The 19151-nt window shown below is 39.6% G+C and overlaps 1 protein-coding gene across 1 annotated transcript in view; it reads left to right on the plus strand.

The window, feature by feature from the left end:
- The window catches only part of FAT2 (FAT atypical cadherin 2), a 152833-nt gene that overhangs the window by 36973 nt on the left and 96709 nt on the right, over positions 1–19151 (plus strand). Inside the window, exon 2 of the mRNA XM_042453782.1 lies at positions 14885–18157. Within this exon, the coding sequence (XP_042309716.1) occupies positions 14893–18157 (3265 nt within the window). The 5' untranslated portion in view covers positions 14885–14892. The remainder of the gene's footprint in view (positions 1–14884; positions 18158–19151) is intronic.

The raw sequence follows: 19151 nt of genomic DNA on the forward strand, positions 1-19151 counted from the left end.
ACTAAGATCAATCCTGAGCCATTTTAAAAAACACACACACACATGATGAAGAACTTTGAAAATATACTTACATTCAAGAAGCTAAAATCTTCAGTGGTGATCATGAGAGAAGGCTGAGTCATTTGGTAATGATATCTCTTGGTATATTTATCTATTGGCACTTAATGTAGATCTGTCTTTGTTAGTGTCCCCCCCCCCACACACACACCTTATTAAAAAGAGAATTCCAAAACCACTAGAACAAATGGAGAAGACTGAGGTCCAGTACAGACCAGCGCTTAGTGCTGGTCAGGGGCTGATTTTAGGGTTTTGTAGAGCTGGGCATCCACACGTGCCCAGCCCTACAATTGCCACACAGGCACCATGGTTGCGCGTGTCCATGCGGTGCAGTGCCCAAACGGCACTGCGCAGATGTCATCATTGTGCATGAGCGTGCCAATGGTGCCTCGCATGTGGCAGAAAAAGAACCCATCAGGAGCAAGTTCTTTTTAAGCCTCACAGAGGCCATGATGTTTGTCTGCTGCAGCCTCCACCTGGGGGATTTCCCCCAATCTGTCCAGCCCCAAAGTGGAGAGATTATAATCATGCCAGTTCTATTGCATCCACAAAGCAAACCTGTACCTATCACATTTCAACCAGTTATACAATATATAGCAGGTACATCTTTCCCCAAGCTTTCTACATTGCCTGTTTTTCCCCCCTGCTTTTCTCACCAAATGCATAGTGTAACTGTATTACAGACAGTTAAAACAGGCACCCAGCATGGTTGATCTGGTTTGTAATTTTTTGGTGTTTATAGTGATAGAATTACTTTTAAGGACGTTTCTAAGAAATAAAGAAAAATATCCCTCTACTGAACACAGACATGAAGATAGATTTGTCGTGTTACTTTGTTATTTACACTGTTGGCTTCTTTCAGGTAATGATTATGACTAGGCTGCAACCACCACTATAAGACACTGGCATTTTTACATGATTATAATGACTTTGGTAGCATTCAGAAATGGGGAAACTCTAGGCCGCCTATGGGGTCTCAGGCAAGACTTTGCCCCCGGCTCCCTTAAGCAGTGCTTCCCTCAAGAAGGGATGGTAGACAGGAGACCAAGGCTTTTGGTTAGTCCCAAACAGAGTACATTCATGGGGTTAATTGTTGAATGGTGAGTCAACATATAGGTAAATCCCATTGATTCAATAGATTTACTTCAGGAAAAGAGCTCAAACTACAGGAAAAAAGTTTCCACCTAAACATTGGGATTCCTGATAGTATGAGCTGTTCGATAGTGGAATACCCTGCCTTGGAGTGTGGCAGAGTCTCCTTCTTTGGAGATTTTTAAATAGAGGTTGGATGACCATTTGTCAGGAGCACTTTGATTGTACAGTGGTACCTCGGGATACGAAATACCCAGGTTACGAAATTTTCGGGATACGAAAAAATCCCATAGGGAATTATTGTTTCGGGTTACGAATGTTTTTTCGGGTTACGAAAAAACTTTTGGTGCTTTTTTCGGCTTTTTCGCACGGAATCGCGGCTTTTCCCCATTAGCGCCTATGGCAATTCGGCTTACGAAGGCTTTTCGGGTTACGAAAGCGGCCGCGTTACGAATTAATTTCGTAACCCAAGGCACCACTGTATATTCCTTCATGCCAAGGGGTTGAATTGGATGGCTCTTGTGGTCTCTTCCAACTCTGACTGAAGTCACAGTTCACAGCTTGATTTCATTGTCCCATGGAAGGGGAGACGAAGCCAGCTTGGGATTCTGATTATTTCAGGTGAGAGCCGATGTAGCTCAGTGGTTTGGGTGTTGGACTACAACTCGAGGCCAGAGTTCGATTCCCTTCTTAGCCATGAAACCCACTGGGTGATTTTGGTAAAGTCACATGCTCTCAGCCTTAGGGGAAGGCAATGGCAAACCTCCTCTGAACAAATCTTGCCAAGAAAACCCATGATAGAGTTGCCTTAGGGTTACCAAAAATTGGAAATGACTTGTAGGCACACAAAACACATACACACACATCAGATAAAGGTGTTTTGGGAGGAGGGAGCCCACCAAGGACCCTCTACCAATTGGTCTTGGGAGGCAATCTGGGACCACCCTAGTTCTCCACTTCAGTCTGGGACCTTCTATATTTCTGAAGCTGTTAGTCTAGCTACATCAAAGGTTCTGCTATACGAGCAAAGCTTGAAAAAATTATGGTTTTGGACAACAGCTTGCATAATCAGAATGGTCAGTTGCCAGTTCTGTGGTCCAAAGAAATGAGTTGGCCTTTTATGGATAGTTAGGTTCTCTCACAAAGCCTCACTAGCCATCTAGGAATAAGAATTCCACATTTACTAAACATGTGCAGTCAGGTACCATTGGAATATTAGACCTAATTAATATTAGAATACTTATAATCCCTCCTGTCTTCTCTGGAGTCTTTTCTTACAATTTTGTGGTTTTCCCTTGTTTTCTTGTAAGATAATCTACAGGCAATTTTTTCACCACACCTTTATTAAAATTTGATGCAGCTGCCAGAGATCAGATACATTACTTTTGGAGCTGGATCTGCTCCACAGGCTGCTAGTTGGCCATTTTGTGTCTACATACACAACTAATCAAAAGATTCTGCTATTAGCCTGAACTCCAACAGTTATAAGTTTCAACTATGTTACTTGTTTTAATTAAGCATTTTTGTGCTTGTTTATATTTTAAATGAAGGCTGGTAACAAAAGGTAACAAAAATACAAGGAAATAAAAATACCAACATAGTTTAGCTAAAATATCTTAATGCCAGTAGCAAAGGCAGTTTATCCCTGGCAGAAATCACAAATGATGGTATCATGGTGAAACATGTTGACCCTAAAGAACCTCAGAGAGCCAGGTTATCACCCAAGAAGGGCTGGATTTGATCTCAAGACCTAAGGTTCCTCATCTGTTTTGTATTATCAGATACTTCTGAACCTTTACTATCCATGTCAGGTCATGCCTTGAGGAACGTTGGGACAGAAAGGCAAAACCAAGTAATGTACATCTAATTTTCTGACTGCCCTTCTCTCTTCTAAACATTCTAAGGATATTCATGCAGTGCACTGCAGATTTCTGGAATGTAAGTGAACTGAAGAAGCACTGGCCACAGTACCATGTGGTTAAAAAAAAAGGATTCTAAGGCCTGTTACAGACTGCCAAAATAAAGCTGCTTCGAGTCTCTTTGGAGGTATGCTGTTTAAATGATGCATGCATCCTAAGAATCCAGAAGCTGCACCAAAGCTGCCCTCCAGTGCTTAGGAATGGAGTGTGGCTTTGGCGCGACCTCCGGACTCTTAGGACCCATGCATCATTTAAATAGCATACCTCCAAAGAGACCCGAAGCAGCTTTATTTTGGCAGTCTGTAACAGGCCTAAGTGACAACACAAGCATAGAAATGTCTGTAGCATGCCAGATCAATGGAATACTTTACCATAATACTTAAGGTGCTCAGGATTCAGGTCCCAATACAGTACAAAGGAGAGCTATCTGAATACAGTAAAACACAAGTAAAGAAAGAGGCTTGAAGATAAAATCAAAAATATATAGTTGAGTTCCAGCACACAAAGCCAGTGCAACATTTGACCAAAGTCAGGCATAGCATTTCTTGAACAAGGAGTTTGGCTTCAGAGCTTTTTGGTCACAAAAAAAGAGACATAGGCCCAGTACAGACGGGCAGATTGCGGCTATATTAGGGCTCCATAGGGCTACCAGCCCTCCTGATGTCACAGGTGCGCGCACCCGTCCACACAGCAGGTGGTGCTATGTACAGACGCCTATCAGCAGAAGCAGCATCATAAGGCTGCGTTGCAGTCCTTATAACAGCGCAAAAAGGAGCTGCCTAGAGCAACTCCTTTCTGAGTGTGCATCTGTGTAGCCACATGTAGATGCTGCTACACAGATGCGCAGCAAAGAGGGGCGGTGTTTCACCGCCCGTGTGTACCGGGCCATACTTTACTTTTCAGTTTTTGGAATATATTAATGGCAATATAGGTGAACTGCAATATTTGAGAACTTATAAAGAAAAGATGTTTCTGTATATAATTTATTGTGATACACTGCCGCTCACAATGTAATTATAACCAAATGGTTATTTTAAACATAAATAAATAAATAACATTTTTAAAAAACAATAAAAAAGAGACATAGTTTAGTCATAGTACAGTGTGCCCTTACCTTACGCAGGAATCCATCCCGGACCCCTCCATGTAAGGCAAATAACACATATGCTCGAGCCCCATTGAAAATAATGGGGTTTGTACATGACGTGTGGCGCGTGTGCCATGGGCGCATGCACCATTACAACTGCCATCATGCAACTTTCAGCATATGCTGAAAGCTGCATAAAAGGCACCCACGTATGACACAAGCACACTGTAAAACCATTTATCCTACAAAACAGAAATCGTATACAGTACTTGTTCTTGAGTACCATCCACAAAATTTCAACAATCACAGAAATCCAGAAGAAAATCTCTAAAACAGTCCAGAAAATTCTGAGGACAGTCAGTAGCCCTGGAATGGTATTCTGCTTCATTGATGCAAGGGTGAGGGAGTGTTCAGGGTAGGGCAGCACTGGAAAACATCTCACAGCAGCACCATACATTGTCAACAGAACATTTACGAAACCTCAGTCTTTGCATATCTACTGTACATAGATTAAAAGAATGAGATGCCACACAGTTGTTTATGCATATGTACAGTACTCATAAGAAAATATCTGCATTCTTTTCCTCCTCAACAGTAACAACAGAACAGTCACTGTTTTCGCAGACATATATTTCCTATTACAGCTCTATATCGCCACAATTAAATGGCCAAGATCAAAACTGGCGTGAGGAGGACCCACACAAAATACACAAGGCACATTCTCTTCTTTTAGCAATAGTCTACACTGCACACAGTAGAAAAGTAAAATAAATGGCTAAGATCATGGGTGCATCCCAAATCCATCTCTTTGCATGTGTAAATCACTAGCAGCACAAGAATATACTCTTAGAGCTCCACATTCACACAATCAAGTGATAAAAATTGTAAGTGTAATATATGTGTGTTGGTGAAGAATTTACATTCCCAAAACATATTTAGTGGTATATTACTTCCATGCCTGTAATTTCTAAATAGTAAAGATAACTAATTGACCACCCCTCCATTTCCCCTCACATGTTAACCAAATTATGAAAAACTATTCACTTACACATCAGATGGACTGAAATATTCAGGAGTAAACAAAGTCAGCATCTAACTTATGGCAATGTAGCTTGATCTTATCTCCAGCACAAGAGCTGAATCCCAATTTGAAAATGAAACCAGACATCTTGAGGGAAAGAACCAAAGAAGAAGAAGCAGACAACCCGGAGGCAATTCTGTAGCCAGCACTATTTCAAGCTGTTTCAATGAAGTGTGAAAATAGCTAAATATAGCTAGAAACAAGGACAGACTTACTCTGCTACCCCATCCGTAGCATACATGTTCCTACTTCTTCATTCTGAGCATGTCCAGAATCTCTTAAAAGAGAATCTCTCCCTCCCCATGTTATTTATATCTCAAGGCAGCTTACAGAAAGGCAGAAAATTATAATAAAACAAATATAATTAAAACAGCATGACTAGAACAAAAACATTAAAATCTTACTTTAAAACAATGATTAAAAACAATGTGTGTGTTTTCAAGTCACCTGTCAATTTATAGTGACCTCATGAATAGGGTTTTCTTAGACAAGGAGTACTCAGAGGTGGTTTTGCCAGTTCCTTCCTCTGAAATATAGCTTACAGTACCTGATATTTGTTGGGTTTCTCCCATCCAAGTACTAATCAGGGCTGGCTTTGCTTAGCTTCCAAGATCAGATAGGGTATTTAGGCCATGAACACAGTTTTTCTGTTAAAAATCAGTTCCTAAAGGTATGCTGGAAAACAAAAGTTTTAACCTGCTGAAGAAAAAGCAACAAAGGAGGAGCCTTCTCAGCTTCCCTTGGGAGATAGTTTCAAAATGTGGGAGAAGACACAGAGAAAGTCCTCTCCCATGTTCCCACTAACTGTGCATATCAAGTTAGAATGTCTTGTAGGAAGCAGGGTATCCTGACAGGATCATTCATCTAAAGCTTTAGTTGCTTATTATGAATATAGTAAGCCTTGGATCCTGTGTTGGGAGAATAACAAGGTGTAAATTGAATATATACATAACATTTTTAAAAATACATCTTTTCCCATAGCTTCTTTTTTTGTTCAATGCACATGTGAGCTGACATCATGCTTTTAGAGTCCTGATGTGCAAAGCAGCATGAAGGGCCACTCTGGGAAGTAAACAGAGCCTTGCTTGCCATGCTTGCACCCTCTTAGAATCATAGAATCGTAGAGTTGGAAGAGACCACAAGAGCCATCCAGTCCAACCCCCTGCCATGCAGGAACTCTCAATCAAAGCATCCCTGACAGATGGCCATCCAGCCTCTGTTTAAATATCTTATTAGATATTTATTTATTTGTCAAGTTAGGTTAAGAGATTGTGGTCCAGCCACGATGACACCTTGCTAACAACTCATCACAGCAGATGTTCATAGTTTCTACAGAACGGCTGAATCCCATTTTTCTGGAGTTAGCAAATCTTTTGGCGGTCCCAGGAGATGAAAGCATAAACTGCCTCTGTGTACTTGTTTCCATAATAAAAACCAGGATGCCTTTTAGGCATTGTGCTGTTTTTTTTGTTTTTTGACGCAGAACATCAGATGGGCCACACCTTTAAGTACCGATTCCCCACCTTAAAACTGTATTAGAGAACTTGAATATAAGAAGACATTAATTGCATAGGATGCTTGCAGCATGCACCATAGTTTATTCGGCAGGTTTTCCATTCCCACCTTCTTAAACTGCTGGCATTGCAGCTTCAGATCTTTCATTTTGAGCAAATACAGCCTAGTGGAGGTGTTATGCATGTGAAGGAACAAGCACAACACAAGTGGAACCATGTGTTTAGTCCCATCCGTGAGTTCACACAACTTCTGTCAGTACCTTGGTAATCTTTTGACAGTCCCAAGATAGTTTTGGACCTTTCATAAGAAAGTCTATGTGTGGAGATGATTGTGAAGATGAGGACTGTAATGACAGTGTGATGCTTCCTTAGCATCAAGGAGTTAGTAATTTGAGGACTTCAGGAGTGTAGCTGTAGCATGGAGGGGGAGATCAAAATAAGACTTCTGATGCTCATTTATTTAACTGCTTTTTAAATGTCCCAGTTTCTCTCTCATCCTATTTTTCCCCTCAGTTTACTTTATTTGCTACAAAACCAAACTGAATTCACTGTGCAAAAGTAGTATGAACTCTAGGAGGAGAGGAGAGGACAAAGTCTTGACTCTCCCAGTAGGTTCAGGCAAAAGCAAACTGCTGCAGCCTCACCTAACTTGTGTGTTGTCCTCCATTAATAACTTTTGCCATTTTGACCATACTTTGTTGTTGTTTGGCCACACATGTCCCAGTTTTCATCTTGTGACATGTTGGAGGCTATGTGTTCAGATTCATCTGTGCACAGAAGAAAGTGTGAGAGATTCTATTTGTACAAAGCTATCTAATTTTGTTACTTATATGTTTCTTCCTTCATTCCCTGCTTGTTTGTAACACGCAACCCAGTGATGAGTTCTGGAGAATACTCAAACAGTTGGAGAGTTTTGTGGCATTTTGCTTGGTCTTAATAAAGTTGCTTATTCCAACTATGGATTTTGTTTTGATTTTTCTCATGAACCAACATAGTTATATTTGAATTTTGTTGTTGTTGCTGCTGATGTTCTTAAAACAATATGTAGACATTGCATTGTAAATAATTTGATTTTTCAAGATAACAACAAAAACCACACCCAGCATATAGGCATAAAAATGTAAAAAAAAAAAAAAAAAAAAAAAGACAAGTCAAAGACAAACATGAAACATTTTGGCATGAAACACCAACATCAGACATCTGTTGTTGTTCTCCAAATGTATATAAACTCCCATGCATTAAATTCCTGTTCTGGAAAACAGAATGGTATGAATTTATGCCTGAACAGAGCTAAAGAGTATAAAGTCCATTCTCCCACTGCTGTCTACTGTGGTTCAGTGTCACAGAGGTATTCCTATTCATTTCTGCAAGATTCTTTTTAATCGGAGATGTCAGGGTTTGAGCTAGACACCTCCTTTGTGGAAAATATGTGCTGTGTCAGAGTGATGAGTGACTCTTTTGTGACTTACTATGGGAGCAGCCTGTCATTGGCTAAATACCAGGCTCTTGTTCTTAAGTATATAAATGTACAGCCTAAAACAACTGCAGAGACACTAGTGGGAATAAAGGTTGTTCCTGGATTTGGGCTTTAAAACATAGTGTGTTGCAGAACCTATTGAGTTCTGATTCATGTCATCACTGTTAAAAATTGACTTGAGAGAATCTCCACATTTGAAAGTATCTCTATATTTGTAAAATATGAAGAGGTAGTGTGAGGCGTGTTTTTTTAAGTTTTCCTGACACAGGCAAAATCATTGCCTGTCTGATCCAAGTAGCAGATTCTAATCTATGTTCATAATTAAATCTTCAGTGTAACGAACTATGCTTGAGAATAGGGTGACATCCAAATTGCTAGACGTTCTTAATAGTTGTGTAGCAAAGGATTTGTTACCGGGTGTAATTTTTCTTCCTTCTGTGACAAGTTATCTCCACCAAATTCCCTTCTTCTACTTAACTTATGAAGCGTTGGGAGCCTTGTCTTTCTTTCTCTGTTGCCTCCCCAGAGCCAGGAGCCAGAGGTCGTATGACCCAGCTCCTTGCAGTAAAGGGTCACATTGACTTAGAAATGGCTTGGTGTTTTCATGGTACATGAAGAACTAGTTCACATGAGCTATGAACTGTAAACTGGTCGTTGTTGGGCAAGGAGACTAGCCATGGAGGGCTAGAGACCTTGATACAAAGATAGTCTTAAGATTCGGCTGAACTGTTTTAATCTCTTACGATGCCTGTATTCATTTCTTTTCCTGTACAGAGCAAAAAATCCTTCCTGTTTCACAGGACTTGAGGGCACCAGTATTTGCATTATTTCTTTCTAGGCTCAGCAGCTGAAGCATGGAGAAAGCACAGCTTCTGACAAGTTCCTGCATGCTCCTTGACTCTTTAACCCTGTTAAAGTTATGACACAAATCCTGCTTTGTGATCATGGCTCTCTGGCAATAAGCACTCTTTCCTGTCACTCTCTCTCCCTCTCCTCACAGCCCAAAATTATCAAGTTTCCCTAATGCGTCTTTGGTTGTCTGCATAGTATACGGTGGGCAAGAACCTTGGAGAAGGTGAAGCTTTCTTTGAATAGTTCCCATAACACTAATTTATTTGTGCTTCAATGGTTCAGTTGGATTCATAAAGTAGATATTGTACATTCTTAGCAGTGAAATTCCACAAAGATGGAATAGATTATCATTATAGACTATCACGGTTTTAGTGCTTTTGCATTTTTGCCATTTAATTCTTCTGCTGGTTTTGATTTGCTTTTATACACTGTCATGTTTTATTTGCTGCTACTATTTTTATCTTGGTTTTATATTCCTTTGTCTGTGGGGTGTTTCTCTTTGATATTTCTGCTGCATTTTTATTTTCTATTTTTAATAGGCTGTGCATTACTCAGAGAACTTTGGTTAGTAGATGGATGAAAAGTCCATTAAGACAGTCAGTACCACCAAGCACAGTAGAGTTACTCATGTTGATCACTGATGGTAGTGAAGTTGTGAGATCAACAACACATATGATTACTCTGACGGTGTGGAGCTGATGTCCATGGATTAACTTCCCTCCCTCCCTCCCTCCCTCTCTCTTTTTGCTTTTTCCCAATAACACGTTGTGTGCCTTTCATATTTATTGTTGTTGCTGCTGCTGCTGCTGTTTCTCTTGTGTGCCTTCAAACCAATTGGAGACTCTAAAGTGACCCTACCATGGGAGTTTCTTGGCAGAGTTTTGTACAGAGAGAGCATGCTCTTTTGCTTTTCTCTGAGGCTGAGGAGTGTGACCCAGTGTATTTCTATGGCTGAGAGGGATTTGAACCTTGGTCTTCAAACACTCAAACCACTATGCCCTCCCCAAAAGCACTGAAGTCAACATAGCACTGTCCATCTCTGCATCTTTGCTATGATGAAGAAAGCTGGGGAAATGGTATTAATGGCTGGAAGTGATAGATGACAAAGAATACAAATTATTTTGCATGCACATATTAACCAAAGACGATGGCCATTTTTATCTCTTCCTTTTATTGTGAGATCTCAGGGTGATCAAATAATATAAACAATTTAAAGAATTCCAATTTAAAGAAATCAATAAATGATTTAAACAAGTTTAAAATATAATAAACATCTCAAACAAGTCAAAACAATGTAATGACTGCATAAAGCCCAATAGATTGAAGCTGCAGTGATCGTTGGGCATGGGATGTTTCTGTTAAATATTTCTTTGCAACATCAGTCACTTACAATATACAGTACTGCTGTTCTCCAAATAATAAGAACCAAGGTAGCTCATTGCATGATTAAAATCTCATTCATTGCGCCAGCATAGTGTAGTGGTTTGAGTTTTGGACTACAGCTCTGGAGACCAGGATTCGATTCTCCACTCGGTCATAAAAACCCCTGGGTGAGCTTGGGCAAGCCACACTCTCTCAGCCTCGGGGAAGGCAATGGCAAATCTCCTCTTAACAAATCCTGTCAAGAAAATCTCATGATAGGGTTGCCTTACAGTTGCCATAAGTCAGAAATGACTTGAAGGCAGACAGCAACAACAATTACATTAAAAGCTATAATATTAAAACATATTAAATAGATTGTTGTTATGACAATAATCCATTTAAAAGCACATGGTAAGGGGAGTACAGCTCCCTCCCCCCCATTAAACACCCCCTTCTTCAATAGACAGTCACTTTCCAAAAGACTACCTGAATGAAATCGTCTTTGCCATTCTTGGGCAGCTGATGGATCTGATGCTATCAGAGCAGCAAATCCACTTTTGGCATAATGTCAGCTACCTCCACAGCTGTTCCAAGTCATAACGGAGTGTTCAAACCTACACTGCGGCAGGGTCCAGGGGCATCATTAGAGAGGGGCGGGGTGTGTGGACTGCACCAGGTGACACTCTAAGCAAGGGGGTGACACCACTGCTCCCCCAACATCTGCCTTTTGGCAGGAATGGGCTGTGGTGTTTGCCCGCATCCTTTTAGAATTATGAAGCGATGGAGTGAGTGGGTCTATGCTCAGTGGGAGGAGGAAAAAAGGCCCCATTTTTTTAAATAAAACTGAAATTTTAATTTTAAAATAATTTTTATATTTTCTTTAAAACATCAAATCTTAATACATTTTCACTTTAACCACAGGGAACTATGTACATGTAAATACATTTAGGCTGTGTGTATGATATTGTAATTTAAAGGTATAATTTTAATTTTGCTAGTTGTTTTATGCCACAACTATCATCATTACATTCAATGATATATGAGAATTAGGATTTATGAGTAACACTAATACAAAAAATATTACTAAAGATTCTGTATGGTGGGTGGTACTGGAGGAGGTCTATGGGGGTGAAACCATTTGTTACTATGCTGGGTGACGCCAACCCTAGTGACACCTCTGGCAGGGTCTACCACCAGAGAGCTCTTGTAACCCAAGAGGAACTGCAAGAGTAGTGGCCATAAAACCAAAAACAAATGCACTACCTCTCCTGGGTTGGACTGAATGGCCCTTGTGGTCTCTTCCAACCCTATGATTCTGTGATTCCTTTGAGAGTTGGATGGGCTGCGTCTGCTTTACCTGTTGGCAGAAGGACAACAGGGAGGAGACCAACCTAGCCTCTTTTGAAAGGTAGTTCTATCACCTGAAAACTGAAGCTTCAGCCTGAAAAACATCTTACTGGTGTGATTCCACCAAAAGATAACATATTCCCCATTACTCATGAACAAGCAGCTATGATTACGGGAATCCCCAAACATGAGAATAATTACTGCCAACCCACATGTGTGGATGAAGTGAGAAGAGCCGATTCCAATCAGCCCTCAAGTTAGATTTCAGATGTCTTGTTCCAAGAAAAAATGAAATGTTAGCCAGTTTCTTGTCTGGAGTACAACAGATATATTTAGCATCAAAAGCCAGTTGTAAATGACAGTATCTAGTTTACTGTACTTTGTCTATCATGATTAAGTTTTCCTGGAATGGCATGTAATCATAATGAAGGCTTTGCATCCTATGCTTTATTTAAAATGAAAACAGAAGAATTTATGGATTTTAGAGTTTTAAAAATACCCGTAAAAACAAATATATTTAAGATAGAATGGTGTCAATTAACTGACAATTATTTGATCATTGATTTTAATTTGAAGATGAAGTTACAACGTGTGACAGCAATCTCCTGAGATATCGAGGAAAATTTAGGGATTTGTAATTAACCTGAGCATTTTGTCTTTTCATTCCATAATGCAAATTATAGAACAGTCCTCTGTCTTAATGCAAAAGTACTTCTAGGATTATGAAATCTGTAGGCAGGTAAATTGGGCTTAGTATCACCACAATCTAACTTTGTGCCTGCATTATGTCCGCTGCCATACTACAGAAAAAATGCAGTTTGTCTCTTAATAGGAGCCCTGGTGGCGCAGTGGTTAAATGCCTGTACAGTACTGCAGCCATTCACTCAAAACCACAAGGTTGCGAGTTCAAGACCAGCAAAAAAGGGCCCAAGCTCGACTCAGGCTTGCATCCTTCCGAGGTCGCTAAAATGAGTACCCAGACTGTTGGGGGCAAATTAGCTTACTTGCTGTTCACCGCTATGATCTTTGGAATAGCGGTATATAAATAAAACAAATTATTATTATTATTATTATTATATTTTTATTGATTTTTGTCTGAAACATATTCTTACACATTTCTTTTTTACATATTGTTTTCAACTTTGTTCCCCCTCTTTAACATCTTCAAAATATAAATTTATGCATCCTTTTAGATGTATGTTCATATTTTTCTTCCATAATTTATATCAATACATTACAACATGTATCAATTTATCTTAAGAGTAAACATTCTTAATTAGTTTATATCATATATGTCTAAACATTTTGACCTGTTTTTTAAACTTGGTTATCATTATATCAAAGCTTTTCCAAATCGTTAATATTGTTTCCTATCAATACTAACTATTGACAGTTTTCTTTTCTCTGCTTAAACTTTGGACCATCTTTCTTTACAGTAATTCATTATTATATTCCATTCTTCATTCTTTTCATTTATTGCTTTATCCTTTAATAAAATTGTCAGTTTGTCCATTTCAAGCATGTCTAAGGTTTTATTTAGGCAGTCATCTAATGTTGGTATTTTGGTACAGTACTGTTTTCACGAAAGAGATTCTGGCAGCTGTAACTATATAGGGTACGGTATATGTTTTAGATGTTACCTTTATCTTCAATTATATTTAGTAGAAATAGTTCCGGCTCTAGTTTTACCTGTAATTTAAATATTTACTGGAACATTTTCTGGATTTCTGACCTCTATTGCTTGGCTCTATGTCTGCCAAATATGGTAGAAAGATCCTTCTGTCTGATTGCAGTTCCAGCAGCTCCTTCTATTATGCTTATATATTTTTGTTAATCTATTTGGAGTAAAGTTCCATGAAATAATGCAGTTTGACATTATTTTAACTGTCATGGTTCCATCCAGTGGAGTTATGGGATTTGTAGTTTGTTTTGGCACCGGAGCTCTCTGACAGAGAAGGCTAAATATTCCACAGAACTACAAATCCCAGAATTCCATAGCATAGAGTCATATCAGTTAAAGCAGTGTCAAACTGCATTAATTCTGCAGTGTAGATGCAGCTCCAGTGCTAGTGGTTTATAACCACTGCCTGTGATGGAGTAGATTTGGATATTATGTAAATTGGCTTCTTCCTCCCTCACCATTCCCCTACTAGATTGTCTTTGGGTCTTTTGCTTGCAGAAGAAGCTTGTGTCCAATCCTAACCCTTTACAGCTAACACATATTTGAATTAGATTGCATTGACAAGTAATAAAACAATTGTTCTTCCATTAGTGGTTTATAACAAGTAATGGCTCATAGATTGGGCATCAAGTCCAGTGTTATAAATCAGTGTGTATAAGGGATTTCACGTGTATCAAAACGTTAACAACTAGTGAGCTATGTAATGCCTTTGACTTTAGGTTTGAAGTCTTAATATGTTGTTTGGGAAATATCTTAACATAGTGATTTCACTGTGGTCTCAAGACTACTAATGCTGACTTTTGTGTGAGTCATTATAGTCCTTTTTTTTGTATGGGCTTTTACCTATGGGTCATGCTGCACAATCTCTGGAAGTGTGAAATGACCTTTGCATGTATTGAGTGGTTTCTGAATGCATGAAGAAGCCTATGCACAGATAGCGCTAATCATACATAAACCCCATACATGTTTCTACTAACTAACTGCACAGAGTTCAGGGATGAGGCAAGCATACATTCAGTGTTCGAATGAAAGAAATTAGTGAGCAGGTTTTCCATGTATACCAGTGTGTGTAGTGGTGACAGCAAAACAATCAGACCTGAAGGATGTATAAACTGCAGCCACTATAGGAATAAACATAGAAGGGCAAGCAGTAGCCACCTGAATGAGGAGCTAGCTACTGTGCATATATAATTTAAATGGAGGATGTTACATAGAATGAAGTCAGGTAGACTCTGTGGTTGTGCTTGCTATTTAGAGAGCTCTAAATGCTGGAATAATACACCTAACTGTATAGATGAGATTTCACTTCCGTTTTCTATTCGTGGATCATAATTTAGATGACCCCATGCTTTTCTGTGTCATGTTTTACCGATAGCCATTTTATCTGCTGATTGTTCTCTTTTTCTTCTATTTAGAGACTACAATGGAAATCACTGCCAGGAGGCTTGCTGTGAGCTTTGCATTTTGCCTAGTGTCTTTTCTGACTTGTGAGGGAACTTCAGAAAAAGGCAATGCTTCTCTATTGCACTTTACTCATTCCCTCTATAACGCCACCATCTATGAAAATTCACCTCCCAAAACCTATGTTGAAAGTTATGTCAAAATGGGCATTTACATCACTGACTCAACATGGGACATCAAATACAAAATAGCTTCTGGAGACACAAGTGGACTGTTTAAAGCTGAGGACTTTATCATTGGGGATTTCTGCTTTTTGAGGATTAGAACTAGAAGTGGTTATACTGACCGATTGAACAGGGAGTTCAAAGACAAGTACATGCTGATAATCCAAGCCATGGAGAAGACATTTGCCTATGAAGCCTGGGTCAAAGTGCTGATCCACATCCTCGACAGAAATGATCTGAAGCCACTGTTCTCACCCCCTTCTTATAAAGTGACCATCAAAGAGGACATACCCCTGAAAGCCACAATTGGTATGGTCAGTGCCACAGATGCTGACATTGGCCAAAATGCAGAATTCTATTATGCATTAAATACAAGGTCGCCACTGTTTACCATTCATCCTTCCACTGGTGCTATTATGACTGCCATGAGATTGAATGCCACCCACAGAGGAAAGCAGCAATTAAAAGTTCTGGCTGTGGACCGGATGAGGAAGATCTCTGAAGGAAATGGCTTTGGAAACTTGGCCAGCCTTACAGTCCAGATAGAACCATCTGTCATGAAACCCCCTGTCATTGTTTCAGTAACAATGAGGGCATCTGATTCTGTTGAGGACATCCTGTATGCTACTTTGAATGTAGAGGCAGATGGATCTGGATCTGGAGTAGATTCAGTTGACATTGTTGGTGGAGATGAAAGAGGGCATTTCAAATCCATCAGATCATACATAGGAAGTAATGAGTTCATGATAGTGTCAGCCAAGGAGATCAATTGGAATGACAACCCACTTGGTTTCAATCTCAGCCTACAAGCTAAGGATAAGAACAAGCCACCTCTTCTTTCTCAGATTGTAGTTATTCAAATACCACCTTCAAAATACACCTTTGCCCAGTTTGAAAAAGACGTGTATCAAGTCCAAATCAGTGAGTTTGCTCCTCCTGGGACTCATGTTGTTTTGGTTCAAATTACTCCAGTCCTAACAAACCTTAAATACATATTGAAACCCAGTTCTGATAGCACAGGCTTTAAAATCAATCCTCAAACTGGCCTGATAACTACAGACAAAATAATAGATTTTCAAGAACAGTCCCACTTTGAACTTAAAGTTACAACCAGTTATAACCAGGCCTCTGTCACAGTCATTGTTGATGTTATTGACTGCAACAATCATCCTCCAAGCTTCACACAGTCGTCATACCACAACACCTTTGATGAAAATCTGCCTTCTGGCACCAGTGTCCTCTCAGTGAAGGCTACTGATAGTGACTCTGGTGAGAATGGCTTCATCACGTACACTATAGCCAACCAGAAAGCTGTTCCATTTGTCATTGACCCATTTTCGGGTGTTATTTCTACCACCAAGTTAATGGATTATGAGTTAATGCAGAGATGGTACCATCTGCGTGTCTGGGCATCAGACTCAGGATCTCCTTTTCGTCATCAAACAGAAGTTTATGTTTCCCTCATTTTGAATAACTTGAATGATAATGCACCAGTGTTTGAAAAGATTAACTGTAATGGAAGTGTTCCATGGGACTTACCTGTTGGACACTCTGTTGTTACAATGTCAGCCATTGATGTTGATGAGCTGCAGCACATAAAGTATGAAATCATGTCTGGCAATGAGAGACAGCTTTTCGAGCTGGATTCTGTATCTGGTGTAATTTCTGTTAGAGCTCCTCTCAGAGATTTCTATGCTGAACTACCAAATTTCCATACTCTCAGAATTACTGCTACAGATGGTGATAATTATGCTTTTCCAACATGGATAAATATCACTGTTGTCAACCAGAACACCCCAGTCTACTTTCACTGTGAACAAACTGGGGTGTTACAGGAAGTGGCTAAGACCATAATTCATTCTATTGACTCCCAGTCTCCAGAAAAAAACTTGGATGAAGAGTCCACCTTGAATGCACATCTTATAAATCATCATGCCCCACAGTTCGATGACACCTTTCCAAGATCTATTGATGTACTGGAGACAATCCCAGTGAACTCGACTATAACTCAATTGACAGCCATAGACAATGATACTGGCTTTAATGGAAAGATAGTTTATGTGATATCCTCTGGAAATGAAGATAGCTGCTTTTATATTGACACAGAAACAGGTCTTCTTTTGGTGTCATCTCCATTTGACCATGAAAGAACAAGTTGCTATATACTCAACATCACTGTTTATGACCTTGGCACTCCTCAAAAGTCATCATGGAAATTGCTAGCAGTAAATATTCTGGATACAAACGATAATGCTCCTGTATTTTTGCAAAGTACATATTTGATTACTATACCAGAGGACATAAACACAGGTGCAACAATCACAGTGGTGAAAGCCAAGGATGCTGATACAAATGACAATGGGAGAGTGAAATATTCGTTCCTGGCACCTACTGATAAATTTGCCATTAACAGTCTCACTGGTGAAGTAGTTGTAACTGCTCCTCTTGACAGGGAGTTGTGGCCTCAGTATATATTAAAAATTGAAGCCAGAGACCAGCCTCACTTGGACCACCAGCTCTTTGCAATTGCTGATCTGGTTATTTCTTTAGAAGATGTGAATGACAATTGTCCCCACTGCATCCCAGCCTTGAATAAGGTGAAAGTTCCTGAGGATCTGCCTGTGGGGACAACTCTGCTCTTCCTAGAAGCCTTTGATCCAGATAGCATCTCTGGGGCCGAGCTGACATATAGCCTGTTTGATGATACTGAGAATACATTTCATCTGAATGAGCTGACAGGAGCTCTGATCTTGGAGAAAGAGCTAGACTATGAGAAGAGGAACTTTTACAACCTATCTGTGAAGGTCAGTGATGGTGGGAAGCCCCAGTCTCACTCATCTATCTGTCACGTTGAGATCAAGGTGTTGGACGTCAATGAAAATTTGCATCCTCCTTGCTTTAGTTCTTTTGTATATGAAGGGTCAGTGGAAGAAAACAGCCCAGAGGGAACATCTGTGATGAGAGTAATAGCTCAAGATGGTGATAAAGGGAAAGATGGAGAAATCCAGTATTTCATCAGAGAAGGAACAGGCCTGGCTCTCTTCGATATTGAAAAGGATACAGGTAATAAAGGGGGAAAGGCAAACCTCCTCTTAACAAATATTGCCAAGAAAACACAGTAATAGATTCACCTTAGGTTTGGTATAGGTCGGAATTGACTTGAAGGCATACAGCAACAATAATACTGTAAGGCACTAGAGTGTAGAGGAGAAGTGGCTTAAATTATACTGATTTTTAATCTGAAATTTTTATTTTCCAACAGTGTACCATCACTACCATCCCAGAATATTATCTCTTTTTTTAGGTTACTAAATGTTCTTGTGCTATAGAATAATTTTTTCTTCAAAGATAAAACTATAGTATGGTTCCCATGAAGGGAGCTGGTCCATTCACAAAATGTCTGCCATAGTGGACATGACCTGTCACAAACCATACTCATTTCCCATAAGGCAAACAGCTACTTAAACAAGTTACTTTTCTTTTAATTTCCCCAAAGCAAAAGTGACATATGAGTTCCAAGACAAAAAACTTATTTTTGAACCCACAGTGTTCTGTTCTGAAACCCGTTGCACTGAAGGCAAACTGAGTACCAACCAGAGGTAGAATCTGAGCCCCCAAATGCAAAATCTCATATTTCCCCTTGAAATGCCCATTTCACAGAAGACAAAACTCCATCCAAACAACCAAAATACCACAAACACCCGCACACATTGTCACCCCCCCAATAGCCAACACACATCACATTAAAATAATTGTGCACTTCCTATTGTGCCCTCCTCCCACCCTGTCTAATTTCCTAAAGTGCTGTCTGACATCATTTTACTTTATCCCCTCCCCCTTTTGGGATATCTGGACACTCTTCAAAACAAAGTACTTAACAGTTTCCACTTCCTATTTTTATTTTCTAACAATATTTCTAAGGCTTAGACGTCTTCTTTGAAATAAAGAAGTCACTCGAGGGCAGAGTATTGCTTTTCAACATCCTTGCATCCCAGTTGTTGTCATCGTTATCACTGTTATCTAAAAATTAGGAAGGACAAGTAATCTGGTGGGCATC

Source organism: Sceloporus undulatus, chromosome 2 (genome assembly GCF_019175285.1).
Source record: "Sceloporus undulatus isolate JIND9_A2432 ecotype Alabama chromosome 2, SceUnd_v1.1, whole genome shotgun sequence".
Taxonomy (NCBI): Eukaryota; Metazoa; Chordata; class Lepidosauria; order Squamata; family Phrynosomatidae; genus Sceloporus; species Sceloporus undulatus.